The sequence below is a fragment of the Trachemys scripta genome, chromosome 12, assembly GCF_013100865.1.
Source record: "Trachemys scripta elegans isolate TJP31775 chromosome 12, CAS_Tse_1.0, whole genome shotgun sequence".
NCBI lineage: Eukaryota > Metazoa > Chordata > Testudines > Emydidae > Trachemys > Trachemys scripta.
In genome coordinates, this window is record NC_048309.1 from 28,427,374 (window position 1) to 28,441,263 (window position 13,890).

Below are 13,890 nucleotides of genomic sequence, written 5' to 3' on the forward strand. Positions count from 1 at the left end.
CCATTTTGCGGCCTGTGGACCACAGCAGGGTGAGCGTCGCTGGCGTACGGTGCCACTGGCTCAGCCCATCAGGATTGCCGGAGAACACATCAGGGTCCGGCTTTCACGGCTCAAACGCCAGGTGCAGTCACATCACTGCGTTTTTCGGTGCGCTGTTGTAACCCACTCACCTCCTGGGTGTGGTGTTCTGTCCATCTAGTGGCGCCGAGACAACTTACAGAGAGATTAATGAGTCTGCTCTACAGCCTTAGCTAAGGGCCAGGTGGCTTTTAGCTTATGCAGTAGAGGCTCACGCATTTAGCTCCAAAGGTCCCAGGTTCAATCCTACTTACTGACAACTGTCTGTCGGTGTTACACTGTGCCTATCTAGAGAGAGAGCGAGCAAAAGAAGCCTCTGGATGTAGCTTCAGGGGGTTTGCAAACATGGGGGGGAAGCATGATTCTGCTGCTCCCTGCCTGCAGAGCAAACCGAGATGGCAGCTCTGCTGCTCCCCATTAAAAACACATTGGAGGGGGAGTTTCTGGTGGAATTAGAGAAACCATGTAACTCCAAAGGCCGTGTCTGGGTGAACCTCAGGAGAGCCTGAATCAGCCACCTAATCCCCATTATTTCAAACACGCCATTATTATTAGGGTGAATGAACCCAGATCTGGTGTGACACGTGGCTGCTCCAATGGTTTACCACTGAAATCTCTCCAGCATCCAGATTCACGGGCCAGCCATATCGCTAACAAAAAATAAATAAAAAATACAACCACCTCCACCCTCCGGGTTGTAGATTCATGACTCTACTCGATTCTTTCATCCTTGAATAGTAAGAGTCTAGGTCTACTGAGCCCCACTGCTTTGGTACTTCTCCTGGGCCATGCTTCCTATCAAGCAAAGAAAACCCGCCAATGAGGCCACAGCTGAATTGTATCTAGATCCGAGTTTACATTTACCCTATTAAAATGTGCATTGTTTGCTCTTACCCAGTTTACCAAGTGATCTCCTGTCCTCGTCGCTATTTACCTTTCCCCCAATTTTTGTGTCATTGGCAGACTTTCTCAGCGATGACATCTCTGCTCTGATCAGTCAGTCATTCTTGGGGAGTTTCTGCTCCCTCTCTTTCCCAGGCTGCTGGTTATAGTCTAGTTAATGATCCACCATAGGCAGGTGCTGTAAGCAGCTCAGTGTAGCGTGTAAAGTCCGACAGGCGACGGGTCTGATTCGTCTCTCCATCAGACTGGAGTAAATCTGAAGTAACCACGGGAGGCAGGGGAGTCACGCCAACTGGTGTGAGAGCAGAATGTCTCCCCTAGACTGTGTGCTCAGAATTCCTAAGGCCTTTGATCGTTCTGTCGGTCTCGCTCTTTCAGAACTCCATTGTTCCCAGCTAACAAATGAGCTCTCGCCGTCTGTTCATCCTCTCAGTGGCCCATCCAACCCTGCCAACAACTGACCCATGAAGGCAGTGCTTTACTGGTTGGCACTGTGTGCCCACACTAGCAGTATGCTGGAGCTTATGCCAGGATAGGCAGGATGCCCTCGCTGCTCCTCTACTGGGGGCTGTCCTAGTTCAGGGTTACTGCACCTGAATTCCCCCACCGTGATCCCTCGAGGGCACCCACTTGAGGTTTCTGGCTCCCAGCCGTCACCTCTCTTGGGTGGAGAGCTGCCTTCCCCTCTCGTGACTGGGGTTTCAGGCTGCCCAGCTCCCTGCCTTTCACTGTGATATCCACAGCAAGGCAGTCTGCCTAGAGGCCAGCGCCTGCATGTTGCTTTCTCTCCAGGCAGAGTGTATCACTCGCAGATACAAGGGACCACTCAGCTCTTTATGAGCAAGCACCTTTATCCATACGGTAAAAGCCTCACAGAGAAAACACATACAGAGCACTAAAAGATCCCATATGCATCAGTGTTATGGAGCCCTCATAGGCCACGGCTTTCCAGCCCTTCTGCAAGGTTTGGGACCCGCTTGGAGAGAAGGTCCTGTCCGTTTGCTGGATCGGAAAAAAGGCTGGATTCAAACTGACTCAGAACCTTCTTTCTCAGTCTTCAAATGGACAGGCCTTCCGTGCAGCCTTCAAACCTCCCGGTCAGAAGGGAGTCGGACAAGGGCCCTTGCTCAGAGACAGCTGATGGCTGGAGACCTGAGACCTGACTGGGCCCTCCTGAAGTGGGCACCTGGGGTGGGGGGGAGGATACAGGTGCAGTTACCCTGAAAGAGTGACACGGTATTTTTATCAGGACCAGCTCCATAGAGTAGCTAAATCACTAGAGTTCATGGTTAGCTCTGTGTTCGTCCTCAGATCTCTATTGCTGGGACTGGAGACAGAGTTTCAGGCACCAAGGAAGGACTTTGGAGAAAAGTCTTGTTTCAGCTCTGCAGGAAGGCAGTGCCCAGAGGAGCTGATATCTGGGGGTGAAGGGTATAGGAGCTTCAGGACACAGAGGGAGCATCGGGAATTGGGGGGTGGTGTTTGTTCCTCACATGAAGCAGGGAGCAGACAGGCATAATGATGTTAAGGGAGTTGTGAGAACATAAGAATGGCCATACTGGGTCAGACCAAAGGTCCATTTAGCCCAGTATCCTGTCTTCCGACAGTGGCCAATGCCAGGTGCCCCAGAGGGAATGAACAGAACAGGTAATCATCAAGTGACCCATCCCCTGTTGCCCATTCCCAGACTCTGGCAAAAGGTGGGGCTGAGGCTAGGTGGGAAGGTGATCCCAGAACTCCTCTCCTGCGGAGTTCAACCTGAAGAGTTACTGATCAGAAAACCTATTGTATCATCCGAAGAGCAGAACTGTTCTTTGGGAGTGTTATTAATGTCGCTATTGCCTATTGTCATTTAGTTTGTCTTCTTACCCTAAAAGCCCCTGATACCATCCTGTTATTGTCCTTGAGTTTGCATAAAAGCCATTCTTTGCACCTATGTAGCGCCTTCCAGTCTTGGTTCTCCAAGCCCATTACAAACATGACTGAATGAAGTCTCACAGTATTATTCTCCCCGTTTTGGGAATGGGGAAGCAGAGACATCAAGAGGTGAAGTGACTTGTCCAAGGTCACGCAGCAAGTCAGTGGCAGGAAGGGTACCGTAGAACAAGTATGCGGAGTCCTAGTTCACCACTGTAACCACTAGACACGCATGCCCAATGAGCAGCTCAGCATTCCACCTGGCTTTGGGGGGGAAGGGGGACGGTGTTTGATGCTATTAACCTTGGTGACTTCTTTTGACATGATTATAATGTGCCAGCCCATGGAAATCCCTTAGCTTTTTGAAATAGCCCCCCTGATCTATCCCAATTGCAGAATGTGCAACCCCCCCACCCAATTTCTTGCCCTCCCGGCTAACATCCTTTCCCAGTGAAAGCAAATACAGATGTACTGCTCTGCATCCACAAGCTGTTCTTCCTGCGTCTCAGCCAGGCCAGTCAATCGGAGGGTTTGAGAGGCTCGGCTAGGCCATACTTGGAACAATCTTGGCTGGCGTCCCAGTGCCTTTGAACTGCCTGTTGGCTGGTGGTCTGAGAACAGCCTGCGTAGGCAAGAACATTAATCAAACATATTGGGAATGAGTGTCAGCAATAGCTGAGTTACTGGCGTGCCGGACGCCGGCCCCACTTCCTCAGTGTTCTCCTTCTCAGCCTAGCTTTGAACCGGTTCAGCGGCTCCAGGATCACAGAGGCAGTGAAGGAAAGTTTGCGAGTCCTGTCTCCTGGCAAAGCAGGGCTGCATCTTGGTTTGAAATAGTTTCTACTCGGCTTGTATCATGTTTCTCCCCCCACCCCCAAGGCTGCAGAAGCCCAGCGCGTCTCCTCCAATGTCACAGACATCACAGCATCCTGCCGCACAGACAGCAGTTGGGAACGCGCACACACACGGTACACACACAGTGCTGAGACGCACACACAGGTGTCAAACCGGCATGCTGCACGCACACCATACCCAGACACAAGCACACCCCGGCTAACACACAAAGGTGCTACTTACATGGGCTGCCAGCAAGAGACAGGCGAGCCCCTTTTGGCTAAGGTCTGGCCACTCGACTGTCATGGCTTTGAAATGCTTCTTGTTTGGGAGCAGCAGGCGGCCTAGGAGAGACTGGGAGATCGGGGCAAGGAGAGGAATTCAAATGGGAAAAATAAACCCAGCTGACGCCTGCTTGTGCCAGCTGAACTGCTTAGAGCAGACTGCCCTAGGGCTGTTTAAAAAGTGAATCTTACAGGGGAAAAGTTTGTGAACAAGTTCAGAAGCTAACTCACCTCCTCTGCATACTCCAACTGTGCACACAGATGCACTGCAGCCAGGGTGGGAGCTAACTCCCATGGGCTTTGGAGCAGCAAGAGACACTGCAGAAACGTGCCCCTGTGCTGAATGGTTTGTGATTTTCTCCCACGATGGCCAGGACACTGATGCTGGCAGAATTGGGAGAATTAGTGAGCACAGGCTGCTGGGTCTTCTCCCCTGGGACACCCCGACCTGATCCGAGCAGCATTAGGCAATGCCTGCAACCAGTCACCAACATTACCCATTGGAGATACAAGGATGAGCAGATTTCCTTGGACCCGCAGCTCCAGAGCATTACACATGGACCATTGCACACGCATTACAGCAGGGGATGTGCGAGGCATCCTACATGCCACACGTGGCTTTGTTTGTCCTGCCCTCTGTGATGTGGTTGCTCATGCTTGACTTGACTTGACTTTAGCAAAGCTTTTGATACTGACTGTCTCCCATGGTATTCTTCCCAGCAAGTAAAAAAAAAGTATGGATTGGATGAATGAACTATAAGGTGGATAGAAAGCTGGCTAGATCATTGGGCTCAACGGGTAGTGATCAACAGCTCAATGTCTAGTTGGCAGCCGGTATCAAGCAGAGTGCCCCAGGGGTCGGTCCTGGGGCCGGTTTTCTTCAACCTCTTCATTAATGATCTGGATGATGGGATGGATTGCACCCTCAGCAAGTTCACGGATGACACTAAGCTGGGGGGAGAGATAGATATGCTGGAGGGTAGGGATAGGGTCCAGAGTGACCTAGAGAAATTGGAGGATTGGGCCAAAAGAAATCTGACGAGGTTCAACAAGGACAATGCAGAGTCCTGCACTTAGGATGGAAGAATCCCATGCACTGCTACAGGCTGGGGACCGATTGGGTAAGCGGTAGTTCTGCAGAAAAGGACCTGGGGATTACAGTGGATGAGAAGCTGGATATTAGTCAACAGGGTGCCCTTGTTGCCAGAAGGCTAATGGCATATTGGGCAGCATTAGTAGGAACATAGCCAGCATATTGAGAAAAGTGATTATTCCCCTCTATTTGGCACTGGTGAGGCCACATCTGGAGTATTGCGTCCAGTTTGGGCCCCCCACTACAGAAAGGATGTGGACAAATTGGAGAGAGTCCAGCAGAGGGCAACAAAATGATTAGGGGGCTGGGGCACAGGACATATGAGGAGAGGCTGAGGGAACTGGGCTTATTTAGTCTGCAGAAGAGAAGAGTGAGGGGGGATTTGATAGCAGCCTTCAACTACCTGAAGGGGGCGTCCAAAAAGGATGGAGCTCAGTTGTTCTCAGTGGTGGCAGATGACAGAACAAGGAGCAATGGTCTCAAGTTGCAGTGCGGGAGGTCTAGGTTGGATATTAGGAAAAATGATTTCAATAGGAGGGTGGTGAAGCACTGGAATGGGTTACCTAGGGAAATGGTGGAATCTCCGTCCTGAAAGGTTTTTAAGGCCTGGCTTGACAAAGCCCTGGCTGGAATAATTTAGTTGGGGTTGGTCCAGCTTTGAGCAGGGGATTGGATTAGATGACCTCCTGAGGTCTCTTCCAACCCTGATATTCTATGATTCTATGCTGCTGGTTCTTTAAGGAGGAATTAAGGCAATATGAAAAAATTCCAAACAAATGATAACTTTCCGTCCCCGATGAAACCCATCCTGGGTCTCTAGGGCTGCCTGTCCCGAAGCAGTTCCAGATTCTCGACCTATTCCCTGGACGCGTATAATCCCTCCGAAAGGACATTCGGGATTTGCTTGGATAGGTGAGGCATATGCTGCCCTGCTCTGATGGTCAGATGGGGCCAAGCGCAGGGCTCGGAATTCTTCCCTAAGCCAAAGAAAACACAGTTTGTTTCTTCGGGTGTGGGGGGAGGGAGGTCAGGGGAAGGAAAGAATGAAACACGCCAGCAGCCACAGCATGTGTTTCACTGCAAGAGCATTGTGAGCGGTATTGTTATAGCCGTGGGTATTACTGTAGCTCCTAGGCGACCTAGTCACAGGTCAGGGCCTCATTGTGCTATTCTTCTAACATAAAGAGGCACATTAGCTATCTGTGTGTCTGTCTGTCCAATCAATAGCCAGAGCCCACTGGCGGCAGAAGCTAACGACACCTCCCTCCTCCCCACATGGACAAAAGGGAGCGCACATACTGCTGGGAAGGGTTAGCTCTGTCCCCAGGAGCCCGGACTGATGGGGGCAGACTGAGGTGGCTGGGGATCAGCCCCACCGCTGGACTCCTGCTGCCAGCCAGCCTTCTCATTGAAGGGGGGGACTGTCACTCCATATGTGACCTCTCAGTCCTCATCCACAAAGGAAACCTGCCCAGTACCTTCGACCGAGGAGCCTGGGAGTTTAAAATCATGGACCCCTAAACCCATGGACTCAGCAGAGACGCTGGTTTTATGTCTCATTACACCACTGTGTAACCTGCTAACTCTCCTTTATCCTGGGACTGCAGAGGTGTTCATCGGCCACTTCATTTGGAATGGTTTCTGGTAATGTGGTCATGTGCTGGGGATGTGCATTGTATTTGCTTTGGTGCTGAACCAGCGGCTGGGACAACAGAGGCTGAGTGTGATCACAGAGGCCAACCCCCGTCATTACAAAGGGGCCTTTGTCAGTGGGTGGCTGTGGGGCAGGGTGTGGCTGATGGGATTGCAAGGCCCGGGGAGCTCTGAGTGCCTGGGTACATTGGTTCTGCCGCCCCACGTCTATGGGGGTTCTGAGGCAGCTGTGCAGTTCTGCGCAGTGCAGGCGCTGGGGAAGCCCTGGAGGGGGGCAGTGAAGGGAAGTGCACTGAATTGGGAGGGATTTGTTCCATTGGCCCCTGTGTGTCTCTCTGCGTTCCAGTGAAATACATGAAGGAGATCTCACCGTATTTCAAGAACTCCTCGTCTGGGGCAACCGTCAGCTGGGACCCCTCGCCGGCTGTCTCCCTTCAGAGGCAAGCCTCACCCATCCTCTCCCTGCGAGACCTCAAGGAAGGGAAGAACATGCCCCTGAAAATGTGCTACGTGTCAAGGAAATGTCTCCCCAGTGACCCAGAGAACAGGTAACCCAGCCCGTGCCCCTATTCACAGGACGACCCCGCAGGCCCCCCGGTGCTCTCTGCCCAGGGGACTGTGTCCCACTCGAACCCATGGCAGGGGACTGCCCCTGGCTGGAGTAGGGATTGGCAGACTTGGCCCTTGTTTAGATGGTCTCTCAGGAATAGCTAGGGAGGAGCTGAGGGAGTGGACGGATCATCCCCCCACACACACTTGATGACTGCAGCTCTTCAGCTGTTCTCCTGGCAGCCCAACATGGGCCAGTGTGGCCAGGCTGCATGTGCAGTTCCCAGTGAGTCCTGTCCCTTGCCATGCGGGGCCCATACAGCCAGTGTTCCTGGCCTCTGGCCTCCCTGGCACACAGCTGGCGAGGATCCCACTGAAGTCACTGTAAATCCAGAGTCACTCCTGTGAAGTCAATGGAGACAGGCTGGTGTGATCCGATCTGAGGGAGATCCCAGGGATTGCACTCGAGTGGGAGAGTGCCCTTGGCCCTTGGTTTGTCGTGGACGGAGACCCAAGTTTTGCTGTGCTCTAGGCTCTATCTTTTCATTTCTAAAATGCAGCCACCATGGCCGCATGCGGCCACCAGGGGATTTTTCTGTGGCCACGAGATCTGGGCAGAGATGTGGGGGAGGGGCAAAACAGTTGCCCCTCCCTGCAGAGTCCCCCTGTTGCTCCTGGATGTGCTGCCTTGGTGTTGCTGGTGCCACCAGCAAGGGATCAGCACCACGTACCGGGCAGCCTCCCGGAGGCTCCAGGCAGCGCCTCTGCAGACTTGTGGGACCCGTATGTGTGCTTGCTGGGGGAGGAACCTTCAACTCCGCAGGCAGCTGGTGAGTTCCCAACTCACCTTCCTGGGGGCTGAGAGGCTCTGGGGGCAGGCTTCAGGCTCCAGCTTGCTGGGGCTCCAGGAGTGGGCTTTGGGCTTCAGCGCCCCTCCCTCCCTGGCTTCAGCCCGGGGCTCTGGGCTTCAGCCTCCCCACTCCCACCCCACCTTGGCTCTAGCCACAGGGCTCCAGTGGCGGGCTCTGGGCCTCAGCCTGAGGCGGTGGGGCTCCTGCTTAGAAAAATGGTCAGAGCGGCCTCCAGCAAGAGTTGGTGGCCGTACTCTGAGGCCACCAAACAATTTGTTACGAGAATCCCTAGCAGATGCTTTTCTGTCTTCCCAGCTAATGGGCAGAGACCGGCGTGTGTAGGTGTGGGGTCTCTCTGGGTAATGCCTGAGAGGGGACACCCTTACACAGGATACAGTCCAGGAGAATGAATGTGCTGCTGCCATTACACGCACACAAATGCACAGCAGAAGGAAAGTCATTAGCATGGGCAAGCCAAGGGTATTGTGGCCCTGCATCTGCTGGGCTTGTTCCAGACTGCAAAGAAAAATCAAGGAGAACTAATAAACTGTCCCAACCCCCTTGGAGCACCCCACCTGCCCAGTGCCATGGGGCTCACGGGAACCCTGGGCTCCTACTAGCGAGCGGGTGGCCCAATGGTTGAGCTGGTGGCCTGGCACTTGGTAGACCAAGGTTCAGTGCCAGCCTCTGCCACAGACTCCTTGGGTAAATCCCAGTCACGTGTGCCTCAGTTCTTGCCTGACCGTGAGGTGCTCTGGTGACAGGGGCTCTGCAGGTATGTGGGACAGACAGTCTACAACTCAGGGGCCTTTCACACTGGGCTTTAGCTTCAAACCGCTGCTGTTGCCCTAACTGTTGAGTTCTTGGATGTTAGTGATGGGCTGGGTAGGAAGCAGCCGGAGCCGTCACTTCCCGATGGCTGGGGGTGAGGCTGGCGCTGAGGAGAAGAGCTGCCTGTTGGGAGTGTCCCGCTCATGTTAGTCCGTCTGGCCCAGCCGAGCACTAGGAGCAAGGCTTGAGTCTCTGGGCTGGGCTGGTTACTCCCAGGGGTTTATTCCTGCTGGACAAGGAGCCAGTGGGAATGCAGGAGAAAATTCAGCTTTTTTGCCCTTTTATTGATCAACATTTTCATCAAATCTGACTCAATTGTCTCCCTGCCCTGCCCTGGCTGACGCACCTGACCCACCCCTGTCAGCTGGGGCCGTTGCCAGCGGGGTCCTTCCCCTGTGTTACGCAGGGGAGTGATTGGTCACATCAGCCATGGCATGTCGAGTCTCCTCTCTGATTGGCTTAGTGAGCAGAAAAACAACCCCGAGCAATGAGCCCTTTCGGGCTCACGCTCCTGCGCGGTGTCCCAGCACCCAGCATCATCCCCAGCGCGTGGCAAAGAACGTGGCTTCTGAATTCACTTGCCGTCTGAGCGAATACAGTCCGTGGTAACGGCAGTCCCTTTTGGCTGGGAACGTGGCCCTGGGGGGATTCCTAGGCCTGTGTCTGGTACAGGTTTAGACTGATTGCCCCTGTGCGCTGCGCTGCTGCCTGACGCTGAAGGCGCGTGGGCAGCAGTAGAATGGGGTGGCTGACTGGTCTGCAGTTTGCATATATTCCTGCCATCAGTGCAGCGCAGCTAGAGACGTCAGCACTTCAGGTCACTGCAAGGCAGAAGCTGAAGCCCTGGACTCTGCCAGGAAAGCGTGAACTGGAGCAAGCCCAGTTGCCTCCTGCTGCACCAGCTACGTGTGCTCCATCCCGCTGCGCGGATCCTGGCCACAAACCAGCCCTGCCGGGGGCTCCTTCTTCACAGGTACCTGGAAGTCTGTTCGGCGGATGGGCGGATTCCCCTCTTCCTGAGAGCGAAAGACGAAGTGACTGCCCAGTCCTGGTTCAACGCCATTCACACCAACGTCAACGCTCTGGTGCCCAGAGTCAAAGAGGAGCTGAGAGCCCTGCTGGCGGCAGCCGGCGTTGCAGGGAGCAAAGAGATCAAGCACATCGGCTGGCTCACTGAGCAGGTAGCCTGGCCTTTCGGGTGTGTACGGTCCTTTGGTGCCGAACTGTACTGCTGCTAAGAGATTGCACATGCTTTGCCTCACAGCTCTGGCCAGGCAGCTCAGCCCTTGTCACTAGCACCCTCTGTGCTTCCCACTGTTCTCCCACAGCTCTGCCAGTGAACCGCAGTCCTGACCTGCAGCTCCCGCCCCTGTTATTCCAGCCCTGGGCCCCTCACAACTCTGGGGATGCCCTTCATTCCCATCCTGCAGCCCCCTGCTATTCCAGTCCCAATCCCCTCAACGCTCTGCTAATGTCCCTCACTCCCAACCCACAGCCCCCTGCTAGTCCAGTCCCAGGCCCCTCACAGCCCTGCCAATGCCCCTCACTCCTGACCTGCCATCCTGGTATTGCAGTACTGTCCTGTTACTCCAGTACAGGGTCCTCAACAATGCTCTGCTGATGCACCCAGTCCTGGCTTGCCACATGCCCTGTTATTCCACTCCTAGGGCACTGCACAGGTAGTCAGGTGCATTTGGGGATTGTGGCTGCTTTCCTCGAAGCATCTTGTCAGTGCGGGAGACAAGGCTTGTGCCAGCCAGTGCCACTGACTTCAGTGGTATTGGATGGCAGGAAGGATCATGCCCAGTGGCAGGCTCCGTGCGTCAGTGGTGTGATCTGGGGTGGCCATCTGCAGGATATTGGACTAGCAGGACATGCTCAAAGGCACTAAGCCAGAGGGGCTGGATGTCAGGGGGTCTGGCAGGATGGAGGTTAGGCAGGAGGTGGGTATCAGAGTAGAGGCACTAATGGCCTGTTCTGGAATGGCACCTCCTACAGCTCTGCTATGCTGAGGGGCTCAGTTCACTGCATACAGATTGTGGTTCTCTCCAGAGTGGTCCAGGATGAGGAGCTGCGGGGGGCCAGGGTGGGAACAGCATTGCCTAGCACAGGGCTGGGAGCCTGAACTCCTGGGTTCTCTTTCTGGCTGTGCCAAAAAGTCACCATGTAATCCTGGGCAACTCTGCACTTCAGTTTTGAGACCGGAAAGGTGAGTGGAGGGCCTGACTCTGATCTCAGTTACACTGGGGGGAGGCAGGCGTCACTCCTGCATCCAGCACATATCCCAGGCTCTGCAGAGTGAGCCACAGAGCGCTTCCCCCTTGCAGCAGGTAAGTGATTGGCCTTGTTTGGCAGGTGGGGGAAGCGAGAGTTGAGATGAAATGCCTTGTCCAAGGTCACAGGCGTCCTACCGCCCACCCCAGGGCTCGGTCCTCCGGGCCACGCTGCCTCTTGCAGGCCCCGTGCTGCCCTGGAAAGCTGCCCTCCGTAAGGTCAGACTGGCCCGTGCCACTCGGCGACACGGCGCTCTGCAAGCGCAAGGGGTTGTTATTCCCTGCTCTCTGGGAGTTGCGCCTCTGGCTGCTTTCAATCGGGGAGGGGTCGCGTAGCCCTCGTGCTGGCCGGGATCTGCTGAGTTTACACAGAATCTCATTTTCTAACACAATGTTCATTGTTGTTTGAACGCCTGGGTGGGGAGGCTGGTGAGCCGGAGCCTCATCACCCCACTGGATGCTCGCCCGAGGCCAGTGCAGGGAGGCTGCTGAGCCGGAGCCTCGTCACCCCACTGGGTGCTCGCCCGAGGCCAGTGCAGGGAGGGAGGGAGAGGAGGGGGTTCTCGTGTTGCTCCAGGAGTTTAATCTGAGCCCAGTCATTCTGGGCCAGGAGGCAGGGAGGAGCCGGCTGGGTGCTCAGTGCAGGGGAAGGGGCGGAGGAGAGCCCTGTTGCAGCTGGATCCACTGCGAGGCCCAGTCCCCAGTGGAGGGGGCACATCTGCTGCAGGGCCGATGGAGGGTGGCACCAGCAGACATCGTGCGGTGGCGTAAGTGAAAAGCGCGTGAGCTGGTGCCTCTCCGTCTGTGCCCTGGCAGATGGACGTGTTCACGTCACCAAGACCACTGCAGCCGTGGGCCCGACTGGGCCCCCAATAGGCATCTCAGAGAGAGAGAGGCCAAGCAGTGGCCAGGCCCTGGAGCCGGAGCAGGCCAACGTTGAGGTAGCTTGGCAGGAAAGCCCATGCTCTAGACCTCCGGAGAGAGTTTGGCTTCTCCGGGCTGCCAGTCCCCAGCCCAGCACGCACGACAGACCCCACCATCGTGGCTGCACTCCCTGCTTGGAGGGAGGTTTGCTGGGTTCCAGTTTGGTCTCGTGTTCCTTGCTTGGCTCACGCTGTGCGGTGGGATGGAGGCATTTGCTGAATTCTCTCCTCATTGGCTCTGACACTTCCCTGCCCCTGTCCTGGCTCCGAGAAATGCCCTTTCCACTCACTTAGCACTAGCCACCAAGCCCTGGCCTGGGGCACTGCCCCTTCAGTGGGGCATTGTGGGAAACAGCCTGTCCCCTCATTCCTGCCCCCCCTCCCGGCACTCCTTGACCAGTGGGCTCCCTCCCTTCCATTCCCCTGTACCCACTCTGTACAGCCTCGCCCACTCACAACAGGGGTCCCTCTAGCCAGGGGGATGGGAGCTCTCCTCTGAAGACGCCCTCTGCTCTGGGGCCCATTTAATCACGTGCCCTCTGTTTTCCAGCTCCCCAGTGACGGGACGAAGAACATCCTCACCATCCTCACGGAGAAGGATCTTCTGTTCTATGGCAGCCTCCCACAGACCAGGGATGCCCTGAATAAGCCAACCCACAGCTACCCTCTCATCGCCACCAGGTGCCGTGAGCCAGCTGGCTGCACTGCCTCACGCTGTAGTGCACTGGTGCAGGGAGCCGCCCTGCCTTAGCCAAGCAACGTGTGCTGGGACAAAGCCCCAGGCAGTCACCACCCAACAAGCCTTTGCTTTCGTCTAGCATCTTTCATCACTAGATCTCTAAGCTCGGGCAGTGCTATTAGTCCCATTTTCCAGATGGGGAAACTGAGGCAGAAAGTGGGGAAGTGACTTGCCCAGGTCATGCAGCCGGCCAGTGGTAGAACCACTGCCTCTGCTCCTCATCTGGTCCATCACTGAAGCTATTTTGTCCCACATAGGTGACAGATTTGTCAGCAGTAAAGGGGTTGGTTGTCCCCATGGCAGCACCACAGCCAGTTAGGCCTGGAGTGGGGTTTGCGGTGTTCAGTGCTGGGAGGGGTGAGTTTGGGGACGGGCTGAGTGTGTTCATGGGGGCTTCAGGCATGGCCAGTGGGGCTGGCCACGGAGCCCTGGAGCCGTGATCCTTGGGCGCAGTGTCACGGATCAGTCTGAATGGCCACAATCTGTGGGACTGGCCAGGTCTTGCTTGAAGGTCCAGATTCAGACAAGGCCTGAACAGCAAAGCAAAGTGGAGCAGAGACCTGGGTTTGGGTTCGGTGTGAAACCAGCAAGGGGTGACTCAGGCTGTGGCCAGAAGTGGGCCATGTTAGAACTGGTTAGTGCCAATGAAGCAGAGTTAACTAGCGCCATTGTGAATCTAGGGGGACCTTCCCCAGATGTGTGTGCTGGGGGTAGGCAGTCAGATCCCCATAGTGTTTGGCATTGAGCTCATGTTTCTGGCAGCTGTGTGCAGGCTGGGGCAGCTGTCAGCGTCTGACACTTTGCTGGTGGCAGATCAGTTCCTCAGGAGGCGCTCGGAGCAGGATGGTGCAGCGTGACAGCCTGGATTACCAGCTGATCCCTTCTCCTACGTGAGAGAGCGCACCAGGGTTTCTCAAACAGGGGTTGCCGCTTGTGTAGGGAAAGCCCCTGTTGGGCCCGGC

General features: G+C 55.3%; 1 protein-coding gene across 2 annotated transcripts in view; it reads left to right on the forward strand.

Annotated features, from left to right (window-relative positions):
- SNTA1 (syntrophin alpha 1) overlaps positions 1-13,890 on the forward strand; it is a 70,857-nt gene that overhangs the window by 48,804 nt on the left and 8,163 nt on the right. For both annotated transcript variants that reach the window (XM_034787088.1, XM_034787089.1), the window contains exons 3-5: positions 7,109-7,310; positions 9,967-10,174; positions 12,740-12,870. In XM_034787088.1, the coding sequence (XP_034642979.1) occupies positions 7,109-7,310; positions 9,967-10,174; positions 12,740-12,870 (541 nt within the window). The remainder of the gene's footprint in view (positions 1-7,108; positions 7,311-9,966; positions 10,175-12,739; positions 12,871-13,890) is intronic.